Genomic DNA, 27,373 nt, shown 5'->3' with positions numbered 1-27,373 from the left:
CAAATGATAATTGATTCTTTTCGGGTTCGTTCCAGATTATCCTTGGAACAATTCTGAAGTAATGAGAAGATTGCAAGAATGGATGTATCTCCCTGATCCAGATTTCCCTCCGAATTCTAGAAAACTGATTTGTAAGTTTAACACAATTTAAAATTAATAGAAAAAATTTGCATAATATCTTATTTTGTACGCAGGTGACTTTATCTTACTAATGATGATCGTGCGACAAAGTCTAGTCTTCCACATTGAGCAACAATATTTGCAACCTGGCAAGGATTTTGTGGCTGGACATAATTATTCCGTTTTTCAAGATATGGAAAAACCAAATTTTATGAATCCTGTAAAAGATTATGTGTCGCACATTCATTCATGGCTGGATATAATTAAACGTGGCAGCATGATGAGTCTCATGTGGGTGACCTTATCGATTATGTTTCTGGCTGGAACGAAAAGAACCAATCTCTTTTCGCTCGGCTATCTTTTAGGAGCATTTATATTTCTTTGGCAAGGAAGCAATTTTTATCTAAGACCAATGAGGACTATTTTAAAATGGTGGAACATACTGATCGGATATAGTGTCATTGTAATTTTCTTAAAAGCTCTTCTTCAAGGTGTAGGTTGTGTTCTCATTAAAGACGTAAGCTTTTTTCAATTTATTATACATGAAGTTATTACAACTATTATTAAAATTTTATTTTGATGTAATTATTATTTCTTTAAATAAAATTAAGAATTTTGTCCATTTTTTTATTTCACTTGGAATAATTGTATGAAAATATAATTTAGAAATTTCAAACTAAATAAACATGCAATACGTTACAATTATAGAAAGATGAAAAACGTAAAAATTATTATTGTTTTAACACTAGCTCGAAAGATCAGCCTGTTGGCTCGTGCAATTACTGGGTATTGCATGCTTGAAGAAGTTCAAGAGTTCCAGTGAGATAGTATTGGACCCGACCAAGTGTACTGTCACTAGTGAAGATATCGGCATGGTTTGGGATGGATTATGTTTTGCCTTTCTTTTGATACAAAAACGATTGTTCAAGAGCTACTACTTCTTCCACATAGTAGATGAAACAAAAGCCATGAGCATTTTAGCATCTCGCGGCGCAGAACTGCTTGAAGAATTGCATCAGAAACGTATAGAAATTCAAGAAAATGTGGAGAAGACTGTTTTAGAAAAATTAAAGTTCAAGATGGACAAGATTAAAGCTAATCAGCAGAGAATACAGGGACCGTCTTATAAAGAACCTCAGGCTCACAAAGTCGGTAAGCTATTTTTTTTAATGCACGCTGTATAATTTTATATAACATTTAAAGGAGTACGTCGTTTTATCGAAGCAATCCCGAAGAAAACTTGAATTTTGTCATTTAATAGGCAATCGTAAAGTTTTATCTAACAATAGGTCATGAAGTATTTTTATTTATAGACACCGAGTAAATACAATTTTTCTTTTTAATACTGATTTGCGTTTTTGTAATTACTAAATATTTTTACAAATTATTCTTGATAATTCGCCTTCTCGATGTCTCCGTTTTCATTGTTCCACGTCATTTACTACATGTGGTATAACTCCCAATATATCTTTAATGCGTTAAAAAAAGAGAGACAAGCACCACTGGCAAGATCTTCTAGCGTGAGCTCTTGCGTGTCCTCGGGTCACACGCCTCCACAAGGATATCAAACACCTCTGGATGAGGACGACGACGAACCACCTCCTTTGACTCCACGGGCAGCGTCCTTATTGCAAGCACCCACGCCGAATTCTGCCATCATGACAGTCAGTCTCGAGGGCTACCTCGAGCCGACACGTATTTCGTTTGGTTCGCCACCCAGTAGCGAGCTAAATCCTCGAGGACCGTCACCAGACGAGACATTCCCGGTGTTCTCGCCCCCGCCTTACGATCGAGGCTTAACCGATCGATCACTAACATTTTCTATGAGACATCGGCGTCAATCCAGCTTACCAGTTGGGCCAACGTGGATAAACAATGATCCGCGCCAGTCGATCATCTCGACGGCCTCCCGTTCCCCGCACTCACATCATACGTGTAAATCACTTATCGGAAATATCTGCGTCGCCAGTGTGCTACAGTGATCTGTACATATGCTTTTTAATGTTTGCACATCTAGATCTTCCGCGAAACACCTGAAGCAGTGTCTATAATGTTCGTCTCGTCTTATTAGAAGCGACTTCTAAATTTGTTTTTTGATAATGAAATATATCGTATAATAAAATATATTGAGCTAAGTATCTTTGTATATAAATGCTATATTTGCAGGTTTGCTTATCTACGCATATTTCTATGAAGATCGAATTAAATACTTCATATTTCTTTATTTCCTTAATTTCCTTTATGATATTGCTTTTATCTTTTCGCAATCATTTCATTATTTTTCAAATACTTCTTTTATTTTCATTCATCACCGTATCTGTTATCATTTTACAATTCTTTCTTCAATCTTATAAAATCTTATTATGTACATAAAAATTCAAAAATCCAGAAATTTTATGAACAACAGAGGAATTGCTTTTATATACGAGTATACTGATGGGTTGTAACTTTTCAGCAATCCAATCAACAACGGAATCGAAGGATTTAATTCCGATGTAACATATTATAATATATTATGTGTTGTATCAATATAGGTATATAGATTTTTATTTTCCATATCTTTATTTTATTTCTTGTGTCTTTCTGTTAGATGAACTCTATCCAAGAACACGGCCATTGTACAAAATTCGTTCGCCGCAAACCAACAGAGAGGGTAATTGTACATTTTTTACAGCTGAGCATTATCCTAACAACTGATGTCATAGTCCCAGATTAATTTTATAATTTCATTTGTATATAAAATGTACAGTTTAATCTAAAGGATAATCTAATGTACAGTTTAAAGTAGCTGATGTGTTATAAAATTATATATGTATAGTTGATCTATTATTGGCATATTTTTATGTATATTTGTTTATTTTTATTTAATAGAGATATTATAATTATTTCAAAATTAGAATATAATATTCACAAATTGTGTTCAAACGTCCTTGCACTTTTTTCTAATGATACCACAGTCACTTATATATGCATGGCTTTTGCTTACGTAATGAAAGTAATGACTTATTAATAACTGATAATTCTTTTTACAATTAGCAATCAGATCGGGCGACTACTACATGTTTGATGATCTGGATGACGATGACGTTACTGATCTTGTTTCTGATAGCGATATTGAAAAGAAGGAAAAAGAACGCCGCCGTGAACAAGAACGGAAAGGAAGGAGAATGACTGTTTCAGAAGTAAGTAAAATTGGAAGAAATATTTATCACGTCAAAACCATTTTGTTTTCTTCAAGAATGAACTTCCGATATGAACTTGAGTGACTGATGTTGTAAAATGCCGATTCACAAACCTGGATTTTTATTAAGATTCACTAATCCCTCAATTAAGATATTATGGTCCATCGAATTGCTTGGAAACATTTCAAATATAAAATTTAATTTCAACATTATATACGTATTTACGTAAAATATTTGTTGTATTTGTACGAAAAAATTGTGTGTATATGTATACCACAATGTTATATATATTGATACTACAATAAATCTACTAAAAAAAGATATTTTTAAATTTTCCTGAAAAAGTATTTCGAATGGACCACTATAAAACCGAATGGTGCATCTCTCTCTCTTTCTCTCTCTCTCTCTCTCTCTCTGAGATAATTGCAACCAAAATTTCTTCGTATGTGTTACCAATTCCCCTTATCTTTCTTTCGCTCTGAATTTATGCATTGGTAGCTCACTTTTTTCTTTTTCTCTCTCCTCCTCGAGGAGGGATCCTGCAATACGTCCGGGCCAACGATGGCACGAAATCGATCGATGGAACTGACGCGTAAGTCTCCTTACAGTTGATGAACACGCTGATTAAGACAGACATTGAGATCGCGACGCATGTCGCCATGTACGGAGGAACAGAAAAGGACGCCCTGAGACTCCGACGTAGAAGTGTACCTTTGACACGGAAGAAATCATCCATGTCCTATTTGAGCGCTCACTCCGAGACCGACACTGCTATGGCCACCGATGTGAGACATCCCGATTCCCAGTAAAAGGCTGCATGACCGCTGCAGGCATTTGTCTGCCTATAACTGTCACTCTTCACTCTTGTATATAATACTGTCTTTAAAACTGAATTATTGAAGGCAGATCTCACCGTTGGTGCAATTGATTCTTGCAGTTGATTCTTTTTTATAGGAGATTTAAATCCACATTTTATACAAAAATATATAGCAGTAAAGTCATATTAATATATTTTTCAGTCACTTTAAAAAAAATTTATATTAATTTTGTATTTATTTTGACAAAATACCTCTTTTTATTTTTGTTAAATCCCTGGAAACATTCAACAGTAGATTGTCTCCTAAATAAGATTCGACTCTTGGCTATTGGCTTTCTATGGATCGTTTTGTACTACTTTTGTGCTAGTATATTCTTCTTGTACCGTTGTACTATTGCTTTATCGTTCATCTGTGCGATAAAGCAATCTGTTCTACTTTATGTGCATCTCGATTTTATTATGCAATTAATTTTACTTTTTACAAATTATATTAACTTGCTGTGATTTATTTTTATTAACAATAACATTTCTATTATTTTCTTTTTAATATTAATATCTCATTCCAAATCTGTTTAAGGCAGTTTGTAAGATATTTTTAATTCAGTTTAATTTGTATTTTAACAAAAACTTTCCGCTATATTTTTATTTATTTTTTGTTTTTTTATTAAATATAAATTAACACACAATAACAAGTAATACAAAGCAGTCACAGCAACGAATTCTATATGGCAAGTGGATTATTCTTTTATATTTGCATAACGCTTTTAGTGCTCGATGATATATCTTCTTCTTTTATGAACTCTCAGCTTCGTAGGAGCAGTATTGGATACAAAGTCTTACTATTGTCTTTATCGTCTTCACATCGTTTAACATTGTACTTATTTTTTATTAATTTATATGTGTTATAATCACAGAATGATGGTAAGGTATTTCGTCACTTATATACACATTTATATTTTATATGAAGACCAATTTCATATTTTCTACATGTAGTCTTTGTAATCACTTGTAATGCTTATTGTACGCTTATTGTACAGTAAGAGTAAGTATAAAATAAATATTAAGTAATCAAAATTCAAAAATATAAATCTTAATTATAATAAAATCCTGTTATGGATAATTATTTAATTCAAAGTTAAGATTTTTGAAACTCAAGTATTATTAAATAAAATATTTGAAACTTAACAGTATTTAAAAATTACTTTATTTCGTTTAAAATTTTTATAGAGATACAACAATTATTCGATGCACTGTGTGTGATACACGTTATACCATATGCATTTATGCATTTTTCTCAGCAGACTTAATTAATTTCAAGCACACGGTCACGGTTTAAGCACCAAGCAATATTTCCCAATATATAAAACTTATGTAAAATTATTTAGGGTCCCGATCGAACGAGTCTCACTTCAGTGGAGATGGAAACGGAAGAAAAAGAAGCTACAGACTTGGCCAAAACACCAGAACCATCGGATAGAGAAGAAGAGAAAATAGAAGATAAGGAGAGCGACAAGAAAGAAGAAGAACAGAACAAAGTCTCATTCTTTACGTACTTCAAGTTTCTCTTGGTGATGATTAACAGTACTCTAACTTCGATGACAAAATATCTAAATCGATTCTCCTACGACTACAGATATATTCGCAAGGTTTTAGCAAAGGAAAAAAAGATGCTAAAGGTATATACAAATTATTATTTTTAAATTGAAGTTAATTTACAAATAAATAAGCGTACTGTAATATTTTTTTAATACTTGACAATTATTATATTTAGGCGAAACCAGATTTTAGAATGGGAATGCGATTAGGAATTAATCAAATGTGGCAGCCTCTGATACAAGAACGGTAAGAGTTTGCTCTCTATAAAAACTTTTTAGTCATAACACTAAAATTAAAGGCATTATATTTTTTTAATAAAATTGAGAGACTGTATATTTATTACTATTTAAAAAATCTTTGAGTTACCTTTTCATTCTTCTTTTTTTTAGGAAAATTTATCTATTGTTAATTATATATTTAATTATAAAATTATATATTAGGAGTATTATTTAATTTTTTGTACTATTCTGGCTTTTCAAACATTAACTTGTAAATATAATATTATAGTTGCTTAAATTATTTCTATTTTGTATTGCTGCTATTTTTGTGTATACGTTTTGTTCAAACATCTTTTACAAGATGCCGATCTCTTATGTAAATACATTGTGCAACATAATTTTTTTACTTTAATTTAATTTTTTTACTTTTTATAAATGCTTTACCGTACATGTGTAACGTATCTATAAACTATCTAACTACTGGATAATTCAATATTTGTTTTTATAGCTATGTAACATTATTTTAAAATGTGGTAAAGAATTACATTTTTGTTATTCAATGTTGCAAAGCATACTTCAAAATTAGTTGGCGTCAAAAGCATAATTACAACTCATGCTTTTTCGATATATCCCGATAATAAATCTTTAAAAAATCTGAAATGTAACCTTTAAAGAATATGTGTAAGTATAAAAAATAGTTTTAGCGATTTCCAAACTGAAATGAAAATACGTAGATGCTAGTAGTAAATGTGCTCGCTGTAACAGATCGGCTACAAATGGCAATACGGAGGAGCAGTATGATCCTGGAGAAGGTCCGAGCCAACCGCAACCACAAGATGATAGGTAAGGGCTTTTATTTTGTGTGAATTGCTTTGATAGATATTTTATAAATGTATTATGTGTTTAATTTATTGTGCACTTAGCAAAAGTGTTTGTACACTTAGCAAAAATTCAATTTATTGTGCACTTAGCAAAAATTTTTGTACATTTATTACATCAAACTAATATCGAATTTTGTCTCTATAACAATTATTTATATTGTAATTTATGGAAATTACAGTTAATTTTTTCTTAATTTCATTTGCGACAAACTACGATAAAATCATTGTTTTGGTTTTTTAAATTTTTTGTTATTTATAATATTCATAATATAGAAAGTAATAAATTAAATAATATACAAAATATATACAAGTTTATTTTTATTTTAAGTCTAATTAGAAAAAAAAAGAAATATTTAAGCTATATATTATAACTTGTTAAAATAAAATTCAGTTTTATATTTTGCTATTTCTTAAATTATAAATCTTTTGATTATAATAAAAATAAAAATTTTTTATTTGTTTAATAAATCAAAATTAGGCAGAATTTAAAGAATATTAAAAAATTTTTATATTATATTTCACATGATCTTATATGAACTAGAGCAACAAATATTAATCTATGATGAAAAAATTTAAGCCCTGTTAGTAAAAAAAATTAGGTAACTGAAATAATGATGTCCTTCGAAATAATAGCATACTATCTGCGTGGCATAAAAATCATTTCATGATTGAGGAATCAGATCAATTGCTGTAAGTTCTATTACGCCCACGTGACATATCTATTGTAACGAAGAAACAACAAATATTTAAATTATAGCTAGATCGCTTGATGTAATATTCTGACATAATATATTTTTTCAATGTTTTTTTATAATTTATTTTAATATAATTCTTCTTCCAAATTTATCTCTTATTATTATCTTTTTTCTTCGTGAATAGTAGAATTGATAATATAATGTTTTAAAATTATGATTAAAATTCTTTACTCTCGTGAGTGTGGTGTTGTTTGTGTCAGGAAGAGGAGCTCGCTGGCAGTGCCGCACATCCGAATTCTGGCGCCGAGTTTGGAGCGAGGATTGGACATGTCCTCCTCCAGGTATCAAAAGTGTCGTGAAACCCAAGCATCTCAATGTGTTTGATTTTTTTACTATTTTATAAATGCACTATTCGCACGCCTCTCCTCGCATGCGGCACGTCAGATAAGATCCTTTTATATCTAATTAATTGCCACCTCTACTTTGTTTTGTGGCAAAAAGGATCGCTTCCTGACACGAAGAGAGCAAAAAATTGACTTGCGCGATATGCAACTTGCGTGTCTCGATCTTTGATTATTATTGTATACAGTGAACGACGAAAATGAATAATGTCCACTGTGGCAAACACATTAATGTTGTCGAATGTCTTTAGTTCCATTTTCAGGTTTCACGGTTTCTGAACTGGGCTTTAAATGTGCTTTTGATATCAATTTCTCTGAAAAGAAAGATGCATCTGTTATTTTATTCAATTTTGATATCTAAAATTATTCCTATATGTGCATACAGAAATTCGCTAAATTTTTCTATTTAAGTAATAATTTTGTATATTTATATCTATTTTTATTTTATATGCGAATTTTTATACTTTAAATAATGTTTATTTGTTATGTATAACATGTAACAGCTAGATCATCTTTCTTCTATGTAAATTTATGTTGAATAATTTATTTAAACTACAAAATATAATTAACTTAAAGATTTTATGTAAGCAGCACACTTTTCTCGCAAACCTTGGCAATCGAACAAGAAGAAGAAATTGGAGAACTCTCAGAAGTGGATCAACCTCCCATCGTACAATTAGCAGCGTCTATCTGGTTTGGAATTTTGGCGCATTCTAGTCTACTTTGTTATTTTACGGTGTTTATACATCAAATTAAGAACGCGTCAGTACTCTCGACACCATTGCCGCTTATGATATTCTTATGGGGTTCTTTAACGATCCCACGACCCTCGAAAACATTCTGGATAACAATGATCGCATACGTCGAAGTAAGAAGCATATCCCATTTATGTCTAAATATATACATATAAAGAATCTTGATGTAAGTATTTCAATTTTTAGGTCATTGTCATAATAAAATGTATTTTCCAATTGGAATTGATTCCCTGGAATCAAAAGGCCCCAATAAGCCATCCACTGTATGAGCCGAGGATTATTGGTGTTTTAAAAAGTTCCAATTACGCTCTATGGGATTTATTATTGCTCCTTATGCTATTCTTCCATAGGTACAAATAAAAAAAAACAATATATAAAAATAATAATTACGTACACAAAAATATTTTATAAAGAAATAATGCTTATGATTGGTCTATAGACTTATGTTAAAATCCTTGGGTCAATGGACAGCTGCATCTCCACGAAAAATAATTCCTTCTCAGTTACCTGCAGTGCAGGCAAAACCATCATTTTCAGACAAAGAACAAGAAGAACTTGACATACAAAAAGAAAGCGAGTACGTTAGAATCTCTATTCGAAAAAAGTTTAAAAATTTTTACATCTAAAATTTTGATGATATCAATAAATATATTACTTATTTTTTAACGTGTTGTAGTTCTCATGTAGAGGTAGAAGAATCTCAAAAACAATCTTCGAACGACCCTGTATCAGATGATAATGTTCCATCCGTAACAGATGAGAACAAGAAACTTGTAGCTGTGCAAGGAAAAGATCCTCACAGTAAATTTTCTGAAACGATGAATACAGCGTAAGTAATTATTTTATTTAAGCATGTTTTATGTAAGTCTTATTAACTTGCTTCGTTAAATTATATTTTTGAATTTTGCAGAGTTACTAAACACACTGAACCAATGAAAAACTTCTTTAAGAGAATTATTGATCCAGCTGGCAAAGAAAAAACGAATGTTTACGCCTACATGTTCCTTTGTGATTTCTTTAATTTCCTTCTGCTTATTTTCGGATTTTCTGCATTTGGAGTAAGTATATAAAAAAAGAGGGGAGGTGACTTAATAAAATTATTATTGATATTCATATAAATAATATTTGTTTACATAAAGGATGATATACTTCAATATTAAATATATTTTATAACTTTAGACTCAGCAAGGCGATGGCGGTGTAGCGGCTTATTTGCAAGAAAATCGAGTTCCTATGCCCTTCCTATTAATGTTATTGTTACAATTTGCTCTAATTGTTATCGATAGAGCCCTTTTCCTCAAAAAATCTATTGTGGGAAAGTTAATTTTCCAATACTGCTTAGTACTTGGTGTTCATCTATGGATGTTTTTCATTTTACCGAGCGTGACAGAGAGGTAAGATATCGTACATTATTTTTCATTTTTAACATTTATATATCATATGTAATATATATAATATATATTTATAATTACAGACAATTTAATGATAAACTTCCGCCACAAATCTGGTACATGGTGAAATGCTTTTATCTTTTACTAGCGGCTTATCAATTACGACAAGGATATCCAACTCGAATATTGGGTAATTTCCTGTGCAAGAAGTACAGCGTTGTGAATTATACCCTATTTAAAGGGTTAGTGAAATGTTTATTAAATGTTTCTATTATTTTTATTATAGGATCTAAGTAAATTATTTTGTAGATTTATGTTAGTTCCATTCCTTTTTGAACTTCGGGCAGTGATGGATTGGATTTGGACTGACACGTCCATGACTATAATGGATTGGTTTAAGATGGAAGATGTCTTTGCTAGTATTTATCAAATTAAAGTAAGTTTTATAGGATGTATAATGCTTTTGGAATAAATTTTTTCAATTCTCTTAAGGATGTATCTGAATTGATGAAACTTTGGGAAACTCTTCCTTTGTTATCTGTAATATACTAAAAAAAATTTCAAGTAGATTCACTAAACCGTTAGAGAATAATTATTATTTTAATTATGATGATTATAAAAATTTAATACTAGTACTGGCCAATTAATAACTTATTTTAAGTATTAAAAATATTATTAATAGTATTTTTAATACTGTGTGAAAATAAGTGATTAATTGGCCACTATTAGTATTAAATTTTCTATAAAAGACGTTTCTTACGGGAAATGCAACTTTGTCGAATGTAATTAGTAATAAAAGTATTGAAGAATAGTACCAAAAGTTTAATTTTTTTTATACGTATAGATCCTAAATTACTGGAACTTTTTACAAAATTAGATTAATTTTCACGACGCGGTTTCAGAGAAATTATTGTTCATAACAATTTTGCGGTATGTATGGTTCAATATGGCATATTCTGTCATATTCTACTATAATAGTATATTTATATTGTTTAAATAATGCATATTTATCTTTTTTAACCATATTTCAATTACTTTTTCCATTTTGCACTGATAAATAATGTTTTGTTATAGAAAGTTAAAAAATGACAAATAAAGTTAATAAAATATTGAAAAAGTGAAAAATAACTTTTTAAAAATAAATATATTGTATTATCTACCATTTATATAAGTTATCACTAGATTTACTACACGTTTGGTGCAGTTATGCAAATATTTCGAATTTGGGGGACTTTTGTCAACGATTGTATCAGATACATCCTTAAAAATATTTATTTAAAATTTTCATATAAATTTTGTATGAGAAGATATGTAATTGACTTATTTTAGCATAAAAATATTAAATTAAATAACATGCGCCAAATAAGTAATACATAAAAATTGTAATAAGTATATTATTTTATAAAATTTTAGTGTATGCGAGGAGTCGAATCAGACTACCCTCAACCACGAGGAGTAAAGAAAAAACAAATGAGCAAGTACTTGGTAGGCGGGAGTGTTCTTTTACTCATAATTGGCTTAATCTGGTTCCCTTTGCTTCTCTTTGCCCTTGGTAGCACCGTTGGCGAGTCCAATTTACCTTATGATGTATCCATGAAAGTACGAATCGGTCCATACGAACCCATCTATTCCATGTCGGCACAAGGCAGTTCTATCATCGAATATACAGAAACGGATTACAAAATTCTTACAAATTTAGAAATATATTCGACAGAGAAGTCAGCTGTCACTTTCTTCGAAAATTACATTCATTCTGATGTAGCTGCAGTAAGATTTAGTATTTCCTCAGGAACACTTTGGGGTATTTCCCCACCTGATAAAGAAAGGTAATCTATATAAGAAAAAAATTATTGCAATTAAAATCTGAAAATATATATAACTGATATATGCATATTAGTAAATGTAACTATAAAAATATATATAACTAACAAAGCCTGATAGTTTAATAAAAAGTTAATAAAAAAGTATCATATAGATACTATTCTTCTGAAAAAGAATTAAAAATGTCAGATAATATAAGAGTTTTATGTTACAGAAACACATTTAAAAACAAACACTTATTATATTATCATCTTTTTCAGATTGATAGCAGAACTGGCCTCTAATACTACAACAATAAGTGTACATGTGGAATGGGCAGTTTCAAGGAAAACAGATATCAAAGATGCCAGTGGAATCACTGTAACAGATCGTAACATAACATTGCCAGCGTACGTAAACGGAGAGTTTAATCCTGTAAGACAAACATTAGTGGACATGTTAAGTAAGGATCCTGGTGCAACGAATGCGACAGTACTATTGCAAAGTGCTTTTCCGAAATTTTTAAAAGTCACTGCTAGAACCATCAGTGTTGTTACACAATTAATGGAACCGCTACATTTACGTAAGCAATTGAACGTGTAAAATTAAGCAACGTGTAAAAAAGAATATTATTTATAATATGTTTCTAGCAGAAGATCAATCTGACACAGACGACAGGTACCTTTATAGAAACATGAGTATCCAATTATCAACGGACATGACATGTTGTGATCATAAACAATGGTGGATAGTTCGTGAAGCATGCACAAGCTCCGATTTTTTTAATCAGATACCACTAAATGATTGTAACTATATTATGATGTTCCTATTCAACGACAAGGCATTCCCCGAGAGCTTAAGCTTCATCAGTGGATTTGGGTAAATTAATAATGAAATAGTTGATTTTCATAGATATTCTTATGACAAAATTTATGAAGAGTTCTTCGTAAAATTATAATAATTTTATGAAATCGTTATTACAATTCATTGATTAAAAATTACATAATTACAAACAGGATCATAGGATTGTATACTACGGCGGTGATAGTTATAAGTCAAATGATGCGGAAAATCGTCAGTGATATGGCGCCCAAGATTATGTTCGATGATTTACCCTATGTCGACAGAATCCTTCGCCTTTGCTTAGATATTTACTTGGTCCGCGAGAGTGGCGATTTATGTCTCGAAGAAGACTTGTTTGCCAAATTGATCTTCCTCTACAGATCACCGGAAACACTAATCAGGTTAGATTTTGCACCATTTTTAGATTATAATAGATATTAAAATTTTGCAATTTTTTTTTATTATATCTATGTATAAAATCATAATTAGGCTAAGGCTTCAATGACAAAGATTTTGAGATAAAAATCTATAGCAAACTGTACCAAAGTTGCAATTATCGATGATAATTACGAGCAACGATTAATGATTAACAATGAGATAGATATAAATTTTATATTTTCATTCAATTTTATATTTTATATTATGAGATTTGTTTGACTATATTCTCATACTTATTTGATTGAGACATGCACACGGATATAAGTACACACTTAAACATGACAATAGCACAAACATAAAGTAACAGAGAAGAATTAATTCACAAATATGAATTAAGACAAAACAATAGACATAAAGAAAAAACTCATTTTTCAATAAATATGATTGCAAAAAATCGTTTCGTTAGATGGACAAGACCGCCCGAAGAAGGAGAGCGAACTGATAACGAAGATCAATATGAAGAGAGAGAAGAAATACCAGAAGAAGGAAGGAGACAAGCAGAACCATCGACTCGTCGTGACTGAATGTAGAAAATATCAGTTCTTAAGTAATTAATGATTTGTATGCGTATTGTCACGTATTGTGCAATAGACACAGGTACTATATACGTAATATATACAGAAAATTTTGAATGAATTTCTTCAAGATAATTTTTCTTTCAGAATAAATATGACAATATTTATAGTGGAAATCGTTTTTAAAATCACTTCTAAAATTATATTAGAAAATATGAGCATCCAATTCTTCGGATTAAACCTGAGAGAGAGAGAGATAAAAAATTTTTCAGTATAAAAATATATACACAAATACAAATAAATAGATTATATACAAATTATACATTAAAAATGTCAATATAGATATCTTCATCCTTTTGTATAATCTTTATCTATGTATATTATAGGGGAAAATAATTGAAATAAGAATAATTTGAAATATATTCAGAAAAATAACTTTTACCTCCCGGGAAAAAGTGTAATTATAATATATTTATTAATTTGTATGACTTTATACGTTTTTACATGACAAAATTTTTACCGGGAATATCCAAAGAATTGGACGAAAAAATTTCAAGCTTGAAGAACAATTTCGAATTTTCGTCCAATAATGAATTTACGTTTATATATATATATATATTAATATATATATATATATACACATACGAGTATGTGTGCATGTGAGTGTGTTCGCATATTTCTCTTCCATAATCGAATATTGAATCATATTTTTTATTTGACGGATATTTATTATTTTAAAAAATTGCTATAAACAATTGTCAGAAAAATTAAAAAGAGCTCAATTAATAGATTTTGCTGAAAAATCAAATGCCTGACCAAGGTTATGCAATACAAATATTTTTATCAAAATATTATAAACATGTTAAGAAAATAAAGATAATTATCATTGTAATATAAGTGAATAATTTATATCTCAATAATAAAAAAATATGGTAAAAGAAGTTTGCAAATACTATAACATCATGTACATTTTCAAATTTAAAAGAAATTTTTATCTCATGCAGAACTTAAAAATTTAATACCATCGTATTTATCATAAAATAATTTTAATATAATAATTATTCTTACATTCAGTATTATGTATGTATACGCATATGTACAATTGTTTTGTATACATATATAATTATTATATAAATTTAATATATTATTTAAATGATAATGAAATGGCAGATTTGATTTAAGCGATTAATTTACTATATTTTATTAACAGATTCTGTTATATTTATGTTCACATTTTGCCAATGTAGCAAATATTTTGCAGTCTACTTCCAACAGATTTTATAGTGTATTTATATTTATGAATTTTGTTCAAACAAATTAATTAATGCGCTTTAATTGTGCATTAAAACTTTCGCGCAAAATATATTTGCAAAACGCTACTATAAATTTTTTTTAAATGAATTTATCTGTCAATAAACAATGCAATTATTTTAAAATACCGTTATCGTCGAAATTTGTGTGTTTAGTGAAATATACGCATGTTTTTAGATTGTGCATTTAAGACTTTAAAATTAAGTTATTTGTAAGATATTAATGATAAATTGATATGATTTCTCAATCGTTTTTATACGTATTTTTTGCGAATGAGTACAGCTTTGCAATTTGGCTAATTTGCCAAAGTTATCGATACTTGAAGTATTTCATGAAAAATGTATCATCGCAAGAAAGTGTTTATATTGTTTATAAATAATATGTGTATATGAAAATATAGCAGCTCACTAATACGAATTATTAAGATATTGATATTCCAAATATATATACTTTTGTTTTCAAAAAATACCTTTTAATATTCTAAGAACTTTATCAATACTTGATGAATCAAATAATTTCATTTATTTCGATAAATCATTAAATTTAGAATTTAATTTTCCGCGTTAAATATTTCAACAGTATTAAAGAATAAAATTGTGTCCTATTAACTTTGATACAAGGAACTATGGAATTTGAAACATAAAAACAATTTTGTAAGCAAATATAAACTCATTTATTAAATGTTACAAAATCTTTATTATAGGATAAACCCTTAAAATAGTGCGCATACATCTAAACACTAGTATCTAACATTTTTGTAAAAAAATAAATTATTTTAACGATATATAATGTCGTCGATATTTTAATAAGTCAATACGCTTATATTTCACTATATGTATTAATACTTAAATGTTCTTTATATCATTACTATATTACCATGGCATTAGATAAAAATAAATGCAAATATTAGTAATTTAGTAGTTTAGTAAGTGTAATCTCTTATGGCAGTTTTCGTGCAAAAAATATTTTTCTCAATTTTACTATATATCTTTTAAAATGTCAAGCGATTAAAATAAATTATGAATATCCTAATTAGCACTTTGTGCAAAAAACAAAATATTTCGTGGTCCAATATTTAACGCAATTATATTATGTCTGAGTTAGCTCGTTATACTTTAATTTTAACGTCGCATTTTCTTGTCTCAAAAATTCAAGTTCTTCTAATTTATTTTGTAAACTTTCGTTTCTCATTCGCAAAGCCATTAACTCCTGTTGTAATTGTTCATTCTCATCAATCAATGCTTTCATTCTAGCTGACTCTTTGCTGGGATGCATTTCTTTAACCAGATCATCTGTCTGGTTCAAAAGGTTTTTTATCAAGGTAGCTTGAGAATTTATGTGTAGCTCCTGCATAGCACGTAGAATTTTTGTACTTTCTTGCTTAGTATATGTGCTTATCAATTCTTTGATAGCAGTAAGTAAAACAACTGGATCTTGATCTTGTATTTTTACACCTGATTTTCTCAATTTATCAGTTAACTTTTCTTTCTCTTTAATTGGAATGTGAGGACCAGCCTCCTTGGAAGAATCAGAGGGACGACTATTTTCCTTACTAGAAGTATCTGAAGAATTATTAATAGAAGAATCAAGAGAACGTTTATTCTCCTTAGAGAAAGTATTTGTGGCATAAATGATTTCTTTATACGATCCTGAACGTCGTTTACGATCTTTGTTTTCAGGTGCTTTAGAATATTTTGCTTCGTGAAGTTTTATTTTTTGTTCTCCGCTAATACTTTGCTGATTACTATTGCTCATTTTTATTTTCGTATCCGAAGACCTTCCTTTGCTGTCTGCAATCTTCTCTGTTTTCTCTGATGCTTTTACATTCACAGAATGTTTTTTCACATTTTGATCAGATTGTTTCTTGGAATTTTTCCAAGAAGATTCTTTACTATCTATGATTTTTATATCAGGTGTACTTGGAATTGTTATCGTAAAATGTTCCTTCTGTCGCAAAATATCATCTCTTTCACCTTGTTCTGAGAAATGAGTTAAAGGAGATGAAGTAGCATGCCTGGTAGTTACATGGCGATCTGGTTGCTGAGGTGTCTTCTTTGATTCTTTTGGTATCAGTTCTAACTCTTCTAGGAAAGAATCATTCATTTTAAATATCCGTATGTAGATGTATGTCAATATCTGACTTGATGTCTACAATAGACATATCACAGCAACTGTAAAAAGAAAAAGATACATAAAATTAATAAACTTTTTTGACATTTAATAGAGAATCCGATATTTTGCACAATTTAATAATTAATAACCAAGAAATTTTGTATTATTATTATTATTATATCATGATAAAAGACAATAAATTATTAATATTACGGTTCTGATGAACAGGCATCTATAAATTTACGACGCACAATAGTAGCTATAATACTCAACTAGAATCGAAATTATGTATATATATATATATATATATACATATATAAATTATATCTGGAGACACGGTAGTATCTCGGCGCTAAATCAAGCTTAGACACTACCTATATAATATACGCCGTATATTATACGGCACGCTAACCTTATCGTACGATCGCCAACGCGGTTTCTACGACACAACAGATTCAAAACTCAAATGCGAAGAAAATATATTGCTTTCAGCTACCTTGGTTGCAGTTAGGTTGATCAGCTGATAGTATAGCAAACGGCAAATGCCGCGCTTACAGCTTTGGTTGCGTTCGGAAACGTCGCTCGGATGCCTCCGATGCCTCGGATTCATTATCTGTCCTTGTTTAACATTAAATGTTAAATTTAATGTTAAACATTTAATGTTAAACAAGGACAGATAATGAATCCGAGGCATCGGAGGCATCCGACGTTTCCGAATGCAGCCTTTGTACATATACTGGTGATAATCTGCATAGTAACAAGCGAATTAACCAATCAATCTTCTACATATATATATTATTTTGCCATAATTTCAAATGTTGCCATTTAAATCATTTATAAGAACCAACGAACCCCTTACAATTAAATAATACTTAAGTGTCTGAATAATTTACTATTTACTTAGGCCGGTATTCATAGGCCGGTATTCATAGTCAGATCTTATGTTCAAGACCGTCTTTTGGCTAAATTTTTGCACCAGTTCATCTTTCTTTCTTTTCTTTTCTCCTGGAGAGAAAAGGAAAAAAGATGAAGTGGTGCAAAAATTTAACAAAAAAGAATAGCCTTTTGGAACGCACTCCATAATAACATGGTCACGTGTTGTAACCTATTTTCATATATTAGTCGTATCATTGATAAGAACAAAACGATTATATCGATTCAGCAATAATTAACATGACAAGCTACAATTAGATACATTTGTTGAGTTCAATTAGTTCAGCACTCAGTACAGCAAGGCAATATCAGGCAGTATCGATTGTAACTTTGAGTTAACAATGTACAGCGTTCTTATGCTAACTTTGAGCACATTATTGCTCGTATTACCGCACGAAAGTATAAGTGGATTTTTGAATGTATATCCCAAATTGAAGCAGTTTCAACTCACCGATGAGGAGGATGTTGGTGCGCCGCTTTTCCTGACGCCTTTAATTGAAAATGGAAAAATTGACGAGGCGCGAACAAAGGCTCTCGTCCAACATAAAGAGATGGGCGATATTAGCAGTTACTCAGGTTATCTCACAGTTAATAAAACGTACAATTCTAATCTGTTCTTCTGGTTTTTTCCAGCCATGGTAAGTAACGATTAATAATCTTTTTATAAAAGAGATCTATTATACCTACACAACCAAATCTATAGAAAACAGATTTTGCAAAGTGCTACTACATTTTCTGCAAAATTTGAACTACGATTGAATTTATACTTAAATAGAAAGGCTATAGATTCCATACAATTTCTGCATTCAATAGATTCGTTCAGTTTCTGCCGCTGCTCTGTTGGTCGTGTCAAATTACATAAAGTTCTATATGAATAGGCAATACATGTTTAATACAAACACAATTGATATCAATTTGTTAGCATATTGCTGATAGTTTATTTACTATGATTGTTATCATAAGAAATTTTTTAATTATATAGTGTTATACATACGACAAAAATTTCCATATTTGTTTTAAATTTTATTTGCTCTTGTTAACATATTTTTTACAAGTACTTATGATCTACGTAATCCTTAAAGCATTAAAAATTGTAGATATAGATTGTATGATTAGGTAGTTTATGATTATTAGGTACTCTATTACACAAATTAAGATAGTTTACAATCAAGATTAAAATTATTAAACAATCATTATTTGTATGCCATAGCACAATCCAAAGACTGCCCCAGTAATATTGTGGCTGCAAGGTGGCCCAGGAACAACTTCTATGTTTGGTCTTTTTATGGAAAATGGTCCATTTGTAGTTACTGCTAACAAAACTCTGACAATGCGAAAATATTCATGGAATATAGCACATAATTTAATATATATTGATAACCCAGTTGGTACCGGATATAGTTTCACTGATGATGAAAGAGGATATGTAAAGAATGAAACACAAGTAGGAAAAGATATTCTTACTGCCTTGGTACAATTCTTTTTGTTATTCCCAGAGCTACAAGACAATGATTTCTTTGTCACTGGTGAATCATATGCTGGGAAATATGTACCATCAGTGTCTTATACCATTAAAAATTATAACATCAAAACAGAAACAAAAATCAACTTAAAAGGCCTTTCTATTGGTAACGGACTGTGTGATCCAGAGAATCAATTGCTATATAGCGATTATTTGTATCAACTCGGGCTGATAGATGAAAATGGGAAAACTCAATTTCAAGTATATGAAAACAAGAGTCGCGAATTTATTAAACAGAAGAAATATCTCGAAGCATTTGAAATATTTGATACACTCCTTAATGGTGATCTAAATGGCATGCCATCCCTATTTCATAATCTAACTGGTTTCGATTATTATTTCAACTATTTGTTTACGAAAGATAGCAATGATTCCGATTGGATGTCTGAATGGGTTCAGAGAGCTGAGATTAGACATGCTATACACGTTGGCAATAGCACTTTTCATGTTGAAACCAAAACTATCGAGGAACATTTGAAAGAAGACGTCATGCAATCCATAGCACCTTTATTGACGGATCTTCTACAGTATTATAGAATACTTATTTACAATGGACAATTAGATATTATCGTGGCATATCCACTCACGGAAAATTACTTAAAACATTTAAAATGGTCCGGAGCAGACAAGTATACAAAAGCGTCAAGAAAAATATGGATGGTTGGAAACAAAGTAGCGGGCTATATAAAAACTGTTGACAATTTAACAGAAGTTCTCGTACGAAATGCAGGTCATATGGTTCCTTCGGATCAACCAAAATGGGCATTGGATCTCATCACACGTTTCACTCATAATAAAAAGTTCTAAATGATTATGTGGATCATTATATTGAACGTATGTGATAACAGTTTAAAATTTTTTATCTTAAGAATCTCTAATATGATATGTATGTAGATATCTACAGAGGGAGTTCTAAAATACATAGATAAGATACCAAAAAAGTTTAAAAAAAGTTATGAAAGTATTTGCCACTTGTTGTTCCGAGTAATAATTGTTCAGACATTAATGTTAAAAAAACTCAATTATAGATTATAGTTGAACTATTACTTTTAATCTTTATCTCAACTATATATATTTAACTTTGATCGTCTTCCACAAAATTACTGTTTAACGGAACAATGTTTAACTGTAATCTATAATTGGCTTTTTAATTTTAATGTTCGATAAATTACTGCTCGGAGTGACAAATACATAGCAAATATTTTTATATTTTTTCAAGAATATTCTTGTTATGATTCGCGAATGTTAAACCTGTATATATAGACATTTAATAATACAAGACAATTTTTTATATGCCAACAATACTTAAGACACTCTTAAAATATTCTGAAAAATAGTCAAAGAAAAAATAATAGTAATATGATGATAATTTTGTAATGAAAAAAATTTAATAAAGTTATTAATGAGTATAAAAACTATCCATAAATGTTCCTATTTACATTATACATATAAATCTAAATATGTAATTTACATTAAATTAATTTTCTTATTAATTTACATTATATATTTTGAAATACATAGAGATTCACTTTATTTTGTATATTTATATATATGTATAAAAAAATTATGTATAAAAATCTTAGTGTGTGCTACATATGTTAACAAGTACATGTACACAATTAGCATGCATGCACACAAAACCGTGTACCCATGCAGGTATATGTCATAAATTTATATTAACTTATTTTAATATAATAAAAGTAATTTTCTAATGTTTAAATTTGTTAGACATAGCAGTGTATAACAAATGGTTTGTTATACAATATATTTGTTATACATTTGGCAAGTTTTCAATCTCATTTTACTTAAATTTTATTTTGTTTCTAATCTAAGTATGGTAACAAAAATTTATCTACTATAGAAATATTTTTATGCCATTCAGTATGAGAAATTCCTGGTACTGTGATGATCTCCAACTTGCCTTGTTTATCTAACGTTTTTAAACCAATCATATCATCTTTATAAATATCTCTATCACGCATGTCTATCACAGTGTTGTTATTGTCATAATATCCAAAATGACTGCTTTCCCATGGAGTGATAACACCATCGTTTGGTCCTCCAATAAGTATCATACGGTTCAGCTTGGTTAAACCTATTTTATAGTCAGAATTATTGAAAACGTCGATTTCATTATTCACATATGGTAGAAACTTGCTGTACTTATAATACAATTCCTGAAAGAAAAATGAATGTATATTAGAATATACAATAATATATTTAACATATAAGACAGGTTAAAGTTAATAACTTTATGATGAGGATCATTCCAATAATTTCCAACACTGGTGTATTGTCCAAGTTGTGAATAAAAGAGTTCGTAAGCAGTCTCACAAACTAAATCTGGGAAAATCAAATGCAGAAAACGTGCTAAAATCAGGATTTTATGATTAGAACAAAATCTTTGTTTTATTTTCTATTCAGATATCGTAATATACGTACTTCCATATTGCCCTGCTTGTGGTGAGCTTAGGGAAATAAAATTTCTAACATTATGCATAGGAAATCTTTGCAATATGGCTCTAGCTAATAAACCTCCTTGGCTATAACCTATTAAATTAATCCCTTCAGGAAATATAGCACCTATAGAAAGCACATCCATGCCTAGTTCTTCTACCTGTTTCCACATTGGTTCCAGGCTACTCCAGCCTGCGAATCTAACAGTGTTATAGACTGGAGTTCCAGGATGCATCTGTGAAGATATATATATCGAACGTAAAAAATTTTAATCTTTTCACACTCATATATCACAAATTATATAATTTTTTTTTATAAAAATACATTTGTTTAAACAAAAACTATTGGCTTTTAACGTAAAAATAATTGTGAATTTATTGACAGTATGACGCACAAAAACACAAAATATTATTTAATAAAAATAAAAATGAACACACTATAATAAAATTTCTTTATTTACAAATAATTTTATAATAGAACATATTATATTCATCAATAAAGATGGGCGACATAATTTATGCGAAAAAATGTAAAAGTAATAAAAAATCAATTTACCAGCATATTTGAATAATAAAACAATGGTGTTGATGTTTATAATCGACCCTTTTTTTGCTCCACTATCATCTCACCTCTTTAATTCTGTTGCTAATGAGTTCCATGGTATCACTTCCAGTGAGAACTCCATGAATAATGACGACAGCATGATATGATTTTGCTTCATTATAAAATATTAAATTAATTAAAAATAAATAGATTTGTATTACAGAATTTTTGTTCGTCATCATTTTCCAACGCTGCACAAAGCTGACCTCTAACTTTGATTGATTCTTTTGCAGCGCTACGGTGAAATGGAGAAATTGAATGTTCTCAAATGGAACTGATAAGAAAGTAGTCAATATTACCGATAAATGGTACTACATTCTTGTTTGCTGAGTGGATTATTTATTTTCTTTCTGAAGACATTGCCTGACAGAAATCTCTACACATTTCCTTCAAATATCCATAAATATTTCAAGAAATATTTTTTTCAAGTATTCTATTTTAAATGTGTTTTTTACACAAATTTTATTTTTTTTAATTATTTATTTTATTTTATAAATTATAATTTTATTATTAATTATATTGTTAAATATATTCTGTTTTAAATTAAAATTGGGTTCCAATTCTTAATCATTAAATTATTATTAATTATTTATGTTCATAGTGTTAATATCTATTTGATATTAATGCCTATTAATCATAAATATTGTACATTGCATCGAGAATATCAAATTAGTTATATCCTTCCATAAGAAGTACTCAATAGAAAAAATTTCATAAGAGCAATGATCCCGCAGTTAAAGTCGATGACGATAGATCTAAGGGTGAATGAAAGAGAGGGTGCTGATGGCCGAAGGAATCCAATTGCATTACGAAACTGTGCGTTGGAGAATATAGTAGGTCGCCACCCTAATCCTTACGGGCTGCTATATACTAGGTGGCGGGGCACGTGGTATTTCCCGAGCTCGCTTCAGTCATACATCACCGTACTCTGACATCGCTCCGCTTTTCTCCCAATCCGTAGACGAAACTCACGCCCTGCCAGGGCGACGGATGCCGGGCGCATTGTTTCGACCAGCGTCATCCATGATTATCACGGCTTTAACCCCTAAACGAGCAACCCTTTTGCCGTTTGTACCATTATCCGTACATTGATATACTCCTGGAATCCGGATATTATAGCTACTTGTATTTCCAGTTATATTAGAGCGGCACTTAATAAAACTCGTTTCGTAAGCGCTGATCTTTATTTTAATACTTGAAATATACTTTAAATTGAATTTGGTGTATTATATACGCATAAACGTGTATCGATTAAATTTAAAAATAAAACCTTATCTGTTTTGTAATCTTCAATTTTTTATTTACAAAATGTAATTGTTTTCTGGGCCATAACACATATACAGGGTGTTTCCAAATTAAATGGCAAAACTTCGGGAGCGTGTAGAGGAGTAAAAAACTAAGAAAAAAAGTCCTATAGACATATGCTCGTTTTTGCTCCGTTTCAGAGAAATCGAAAAAAAATGTTTACATTTCTTGCCATATCTAGCACCGACATATTTGATTACATTTTCCACTTTCTGTTATGAATTTGTCAGTCGCTCTTTGAAAGCCTTTAACAGTAGATGAATTTTGTCTTTTGCAATATGCCGCGTACGTATTCTAATAGTGAATATGCTGATATGGTTTTTGTATACGGTTTCTGCAACGGTAATGCTTTAAAGGCGGTGCGAGAATATGCACGACGATTTCCAAACAGAAGAGTGCCAAACCGAAGAGTGTTTATGTTGACATTTAATAGATTGCGAGAGACTGGAACATTTTCAATTCGACAAGAAAACAACCGATTTCAAGCAGCGTTACGAAGAGATTTGCAGGCAGGGAATCGTATTTTACAACATTTTGACAATCATCCTGAGACCAGCGTTCGGAATGCGTCGGCTGTATTGGGAGTGTCACCACAAACAATTTGGCGAACTGTAAAAGGAGATAATCGCTATCCCTACCACATTCAAAAAGTGCAAAATTTATTACCTCAAGATCATTGGAACAGATTGAACTTTTGTAACTGGTACCTTCAGACATGCCACAATGATATTTTATTTCCATCTAAAATAATGTGGTCAGATGAGGCAACATTTACCAGAGGTGGAATAATTAATCAAAGGAATTATCATATATGGGCTCATCAAAATCCCAGGTCTGTTAGAGAATACAAATTTCAGCAAGAGTTTTCTGTTAATGTCTGGCTTGGAATTTGGAACGACGTTTTAGTGGGACCGTTTTTTTTACCTGCAAGATTAAATGGGGACCGTTTTCTAAATTTCTTGGAGAATGAATTTTCTGACTATTTAGAAAACATCCCATTACAACAACGTACTGAAATGTGGTTTCAATTAGATGGATGCCCTGCTCATTACAGCAGAGTCGCTAGAACCTGGTTAGATAGAAAATTCCCACAACGATGGATTGGACGTGGAGGAGCAGTACATTGGGCAACTCGTTCGCCCGACTTAACGCCATTAGATTTCTATGCATGGGGTACTCTGAAGCAAGAAGTTTATTCTTCGCCTATTCAATCAGAGCAACATTTGAGAAATCGTATCGTAGCTGCAGCGAACAGAATATCGCAAGAACAGTGCCTGGCTGCTACAAGAGCCGTGTTTGACAGATGCAATGCTTGTATTGCTGCAAGAGGTGCACATTTCGAACAAAATCTTCATTAAAAAGTTTATAAATAAAATAATTAAAATAATAAATTAAATATATTTTTTTCTTTTTTCGTGATTTCCTGCGAAACAAAGCAAAAAGGAGCATATGTCTATAGGACTTTTTTTCTTAGTTTTTTACTCCTCTACACGCTCCCGAAGTTTTGCCATTTAATTTGGAAACACCCTGTATATACTTATTACGGTTGCCAGGTCTCCAGATTTCGACTGGAGACTTCAGTTTTCGGGATCAATCTCCAGTTTTTTGCTCGCGTGGGGTATTTATTAATTGCATATTTAAATTACGTGGAAATTAATAAGAAAGTCTGTGATTGTGTTCGCAGTTTATGTTATTTTACGAATAATAAAAAAGTTTGTAATTCTGTTCGCACTGTATGTAATCTTTTAATTATTGTAATAATAAAAAGGTCTCTGTGATTGTATTGACACTTTATGTCGGTCAAATATTAATGACAAAAAGAAAGTCTGTAACAGTGGTCGCAAAACATGAATTAAACCCTGCGCCTTTTTTTTCTCTTTTTTTTTAATGAAACAATCGGCAGGCCTCCAGTCGAAATATGAAATCTCCAGCGTATAGACCTTCGAGCCCCAGCCGTACAGTGCTCGGGATCTGACAACCGTGATATTTATAAATATTGATGATTATTGCGTAATCATCGCGATCGTGAAAATCTATACTTTCTTATAAGAAAATTTCAATAAGAGACCCCCATCGAATGAGTCTTTCAAAATTCGGTGTTTTCGACGGTTAACGTGTTATCGAAATAAAGTAAGTTATATATAGGAGTGAGCGATGATACTTGATGCTTAAGGACAAAATTAGAACTGTCATCTCCTGCTACATCACGTCTAGACTATCATGATGACAGTGAAAGGGATGTCGCGTCTCTAATCGATTTTATTAGATTCTACGAATCAAATGATTCCTTGGTCTCACAGCATGAGGTCTTTATCTAGTTGATAAGGATTAATCCGATTCCGATTCATTATATCGACATAATACTCATCTCATCCATATCCCATTCAATAAATGCTATTGTAGTTATAAGACGACATAAACATTATTCTAACTCTATGTTTTATAAATTATCTTTATTTATTATCTTTATAAATTATCTTTATTTATTATATCAAATAATCTTCTCATAATAGAAATGTATAATTTTAAGATCTCGTAAGAATATAATATTTTTCATAATTTTAAATCAAATATCTGAAGGCTCGGAGAATTAAAATTTAAATAAGAAACAATACAAGGCAATGAGTGCACGATAATACAATTATGTATTGACAAATTCAAATACAAAATCGAATTCCTAAACATTTCGGTTCACTGGACCATCCTCAGTGGTAAAAATTTACAAAAATTTAGAATACACGTAATCACGCTTTGATAAAATTTTTTAAAAACTTGTCCTCCAGTAAACAAAATTTTACAATTTAAGTTTTATAATTTTATTCTATCTATCGCTTTTGTTATTTCGTAACTGACTATATGTCTATACTAGTTTAATTAATCACCGCAAGAAACTGAAGAATGTGACAGTAAGACACAGTGAGCAAAAACAATGATATAGATGTGCTGTAATTTACAATGAGAACCGCTACGGACGATTGCACGGCAGGAGCGTCTCTGGCAGGTCAAAGGACGAAGATTCCTTCATCCACTTTCTGTGGTATGATACTCGGTGGTGGTTGCGCGCCTCGGTTAACACTCGGCGAACTGAAATAGCGAGCCAGCCGACCGCGAATATCCTTGATTAAACGCAAAAAAGCCTGGAGACCTACCTCGCTCGCCTTGCGCCCCGGTCGTGGCTGCGTTTTTTCGCCACCCTCCGCCATCACGACAGTCGGGCTTGAGCACGGAATTGGATTGGCCGCCTTTTCTCTCGCTCGTATCCCACCCCCTGACTACGTCTCTTTCTCGCTCTCGCATCACTCGACGGAGGAACACCGGCGGTTTCAGGACATTGGAGGGACTCGATTAGAGCAGCTTGTGACGGCCAGAAGTACCTGGATACGTCCGTTTTTCCCTCCACCTAAATTGTTGTACACTATCCAGAGTAATCTCTCGTGATAGGAGGTACACTAGCTCGTTCGAGGATCTTGAATGTGTA

General features: G+C 30.8%; 4 protein-coding genes across 16 annotated transcripts in view; 2 read left to right on the top strand and 2 right to left on the bottom strand.

Annotated features, from left to right (window-relative positions):
• The window catches only part of Piezo (piezo type mechanosensitive ion channel component), a 29,458-nt gene extending 15,598 nt beyond the window's left edge, over positions 1–13,860 (top strand). For 4 of the 11 annotated variants that reach the window (XM_018451428.1, XM_018451425.1, XM_018451427.1 and 1 more), the window contains 23 exons: positions 36–131; positions 195–637; positions 870–1,272; positions 2,711–2,773; positions 3,157–3,302; positions 3,911–4,087; positions 5,505–5,795; positions 5,891–5,961; positions 6,699–6,776; positions 7,770–7,850; positions 8,502–8,778; positions 8,852–9,015; positions 9,105–9,242; positions 9,342–9,494; positions 9,576–9,723; positions 9,845–10,059; positions 10,140–10,298; positions 10,366–10,492; positions 11,470–11,882; positions 12,138–12,439; positions 12,507–12,735; positions 12,873–13,100; positions 13,544–13,860. In XM_018451428.1, coding sequence (XP_018306930.1) covers positions 36–131; positions 195–637; positions 870–1,272; positions 2,711–2,773; positions 3,157–3,302; positions 3,911–4,087; positions 5,505–5,795; positions 5,891–5,961; positions 6,699–6,776; positions 7,770–7,850; positions 8,502–8,778; positions 8,852–9,015; positions 9,105–9,242; positions 9,342–9,494; positions 9,576–9,723; positions 9,845–10,059; positions 10,140–10,298; positions 10,366–10,492; positions 11,470–11,882; positions 12,138–12,439; positions 12,507–12,735; positions 12,873–13,100; positions 13,544–13,661 — 4,520 coding nt within the window. In that variant the 3' untranslated portion in view covers positions 13,662–13,860. The remainder of the gene's footprint in view (positions 1–35; positions 132–194; positions 638–869; positions 1,273–2,710; positions 2,774–3,156; positions 3,303–3,910; positions 4,088–5,504; positions 5,796–5,890; positions 5,962–6,698; positions 6,777–7,769; positions 7,851–8,501; positions 8,779–8,851; positions 9,016–9,104; positions 9,243–9,341; positions 9,495–9,575; positions 9,724–9,844; positions 10,060–10,139; positions 10,299–10,365; positions 10,493–11,469; positions 11,883–12,137; positions 12,440–12,506; positions 12,736–12,872; positions 13,101–13,543) is intronic. The other 7 variants (XM_018451432.1, XM_018451430.1, XM_018451433.1 and 4 more) reach the window with 5 other exon arrangements.
• Positions 13,861–15,995: 2,135 nt separating this feature from the next.
• LOC108724808 (uncharacterized) lies at positions 15,996–17,704 on the bottom strand. Of its 3 annotated transcripts, none has more exons than XM_018451438.1 (2): positions 17,572–17,704; positions 15,996–17,134 (listed from the first exon to the last, which is right to left on the bottom strand). In XM_018451438.1, exon 2 carries the CDS (start codon positions 17,064–17,066, stop codon positions 16,053–16,055), a length of 1,014 nt encoding a protein of 337 aa, XP_018306940.1. In that variant the 5' UTR covers positions 17,067–17,134; positions 17,572–17,704; the 3' UTR covers positions 15,996–16,052. The 3 variants fall into 3 exon arrangements, with proteins under 3 accessions (XP_018306940.1, XP_018306939.1, XP_018306941.1); XM_018451437.1 differs by lacking the exon at positions 17,572–17,704 and adding an exon at positions 17,488–17,569; XM_018451439.1 differs by lacking the exon at positions 17,572–17,704 and adding an exon at positions 17,289–17,348.
• Positions 17,705–18,185: 481 nt separating this feature from the next.
• LOC108724807 (venom serine carboxypeptidase) lies at positions 18,186–20,473 on the top strand. Its single transcript, XM_018451435.1, has 2 exons — positions 18,186–18,646; positions 19,219–20,473. The coding sequence occupies exons 1-2, from the start codon at positions 18,350–18,352 to the stop codon at positions 20,335–20,337; spliced, it is 1,416 nt and encodes a 471-aa protein (XP_018306937.1). The 5' UTR covers positions 18,186–18,349; the 3' UTR covers positions 20,338–20,473.
• An 880-nt stretch (positions 20,474–21,353) lies between these two features.
• On the bottom strand, positions 21,354–22,790 carry Ppt2 (palmitoyl-protein thioesterase 2). The gene is made up of 4 exons (XM_018451440.1): positions 22,617–22,790; positions 21,973–22,222; positions 21,782–21,900; positions 21,354–21,707 (listed from the first exon to the last, which is right to left on the bottom strand). The coding sequence occupies exons 1-4, from the start codon at positions 22,770–22,772 to the stop codon at positions 21,354–21,356; spliced, it is 879 nt and encodes a 292-aa protein (XP_018306942.1). The 5' UTR covers positions 22,773–22,790.
• Between the last annotated feature and the right edge of the window lie 4,583 nt (positions 22,791–27,373).

This window comes from Mycetomoellerius zeteki, unplaced genomic scaffold (assembly GCF_001594055.1).
Source record: "Mycetomoellerius zeteki isolate Tzet28-1 unplaced genomic scaffold, Tzet1.0 scaffold310, whole genome shotgun sequence".
NCBI classification, from domain to species: domain Eukaryota; kingdom Metazoa; phylum Arthropoda; class Insecta; order Hymenoptera; family Formicidae; genus Mycetomoellerius; species Mycetomoellerius zeteki.
This window is presented reverse-complemented; position numbering and strand designations above follow the sequence as displayed.

Coding starts and splice junctions, on each gene's coding strand:
- Ppt2 (XM_018451440.1), bottom strand. CDS start 22,772: ATGATGACGAACAAAAATTCTGTAATACAAATCTATTTATTTTTAATT. Junction 22,223..22,616: donor TTAGCAACAGAATTAAAGAG/GTGAGATGATAG, acceptor ATATCTTCACAG/ATGCATCCTGGAACTCCAGT. Junction 21,901..21,972: donor ACAAGCAGGGCAATATGGAA/GTACGTATATTA, acceptor TCCTGATTTTAG/CACGTTTTCTGCATTTGATT.
- LOC108724807 (XM_018451435.1), top strand. CDS start 18,350: ATGTACAGCGTTCTTATGCTAACTTTGAGCACATTATTGCTCGTATTA. Junction 18,647..19,218: donor TCTGGTTTTTTCCAGCCATG/GTAAGTAACGAT, acceptor TGTATGCCATAG/CACAATCCAAAGACTGCCCC.
- LOC108724808 (XM_018451438.1), bottom strand. CDS start 17,066: ATGAATGATTCTTTCCTAGAAGAGTTAGAACTGATACCAAAAGAATCA.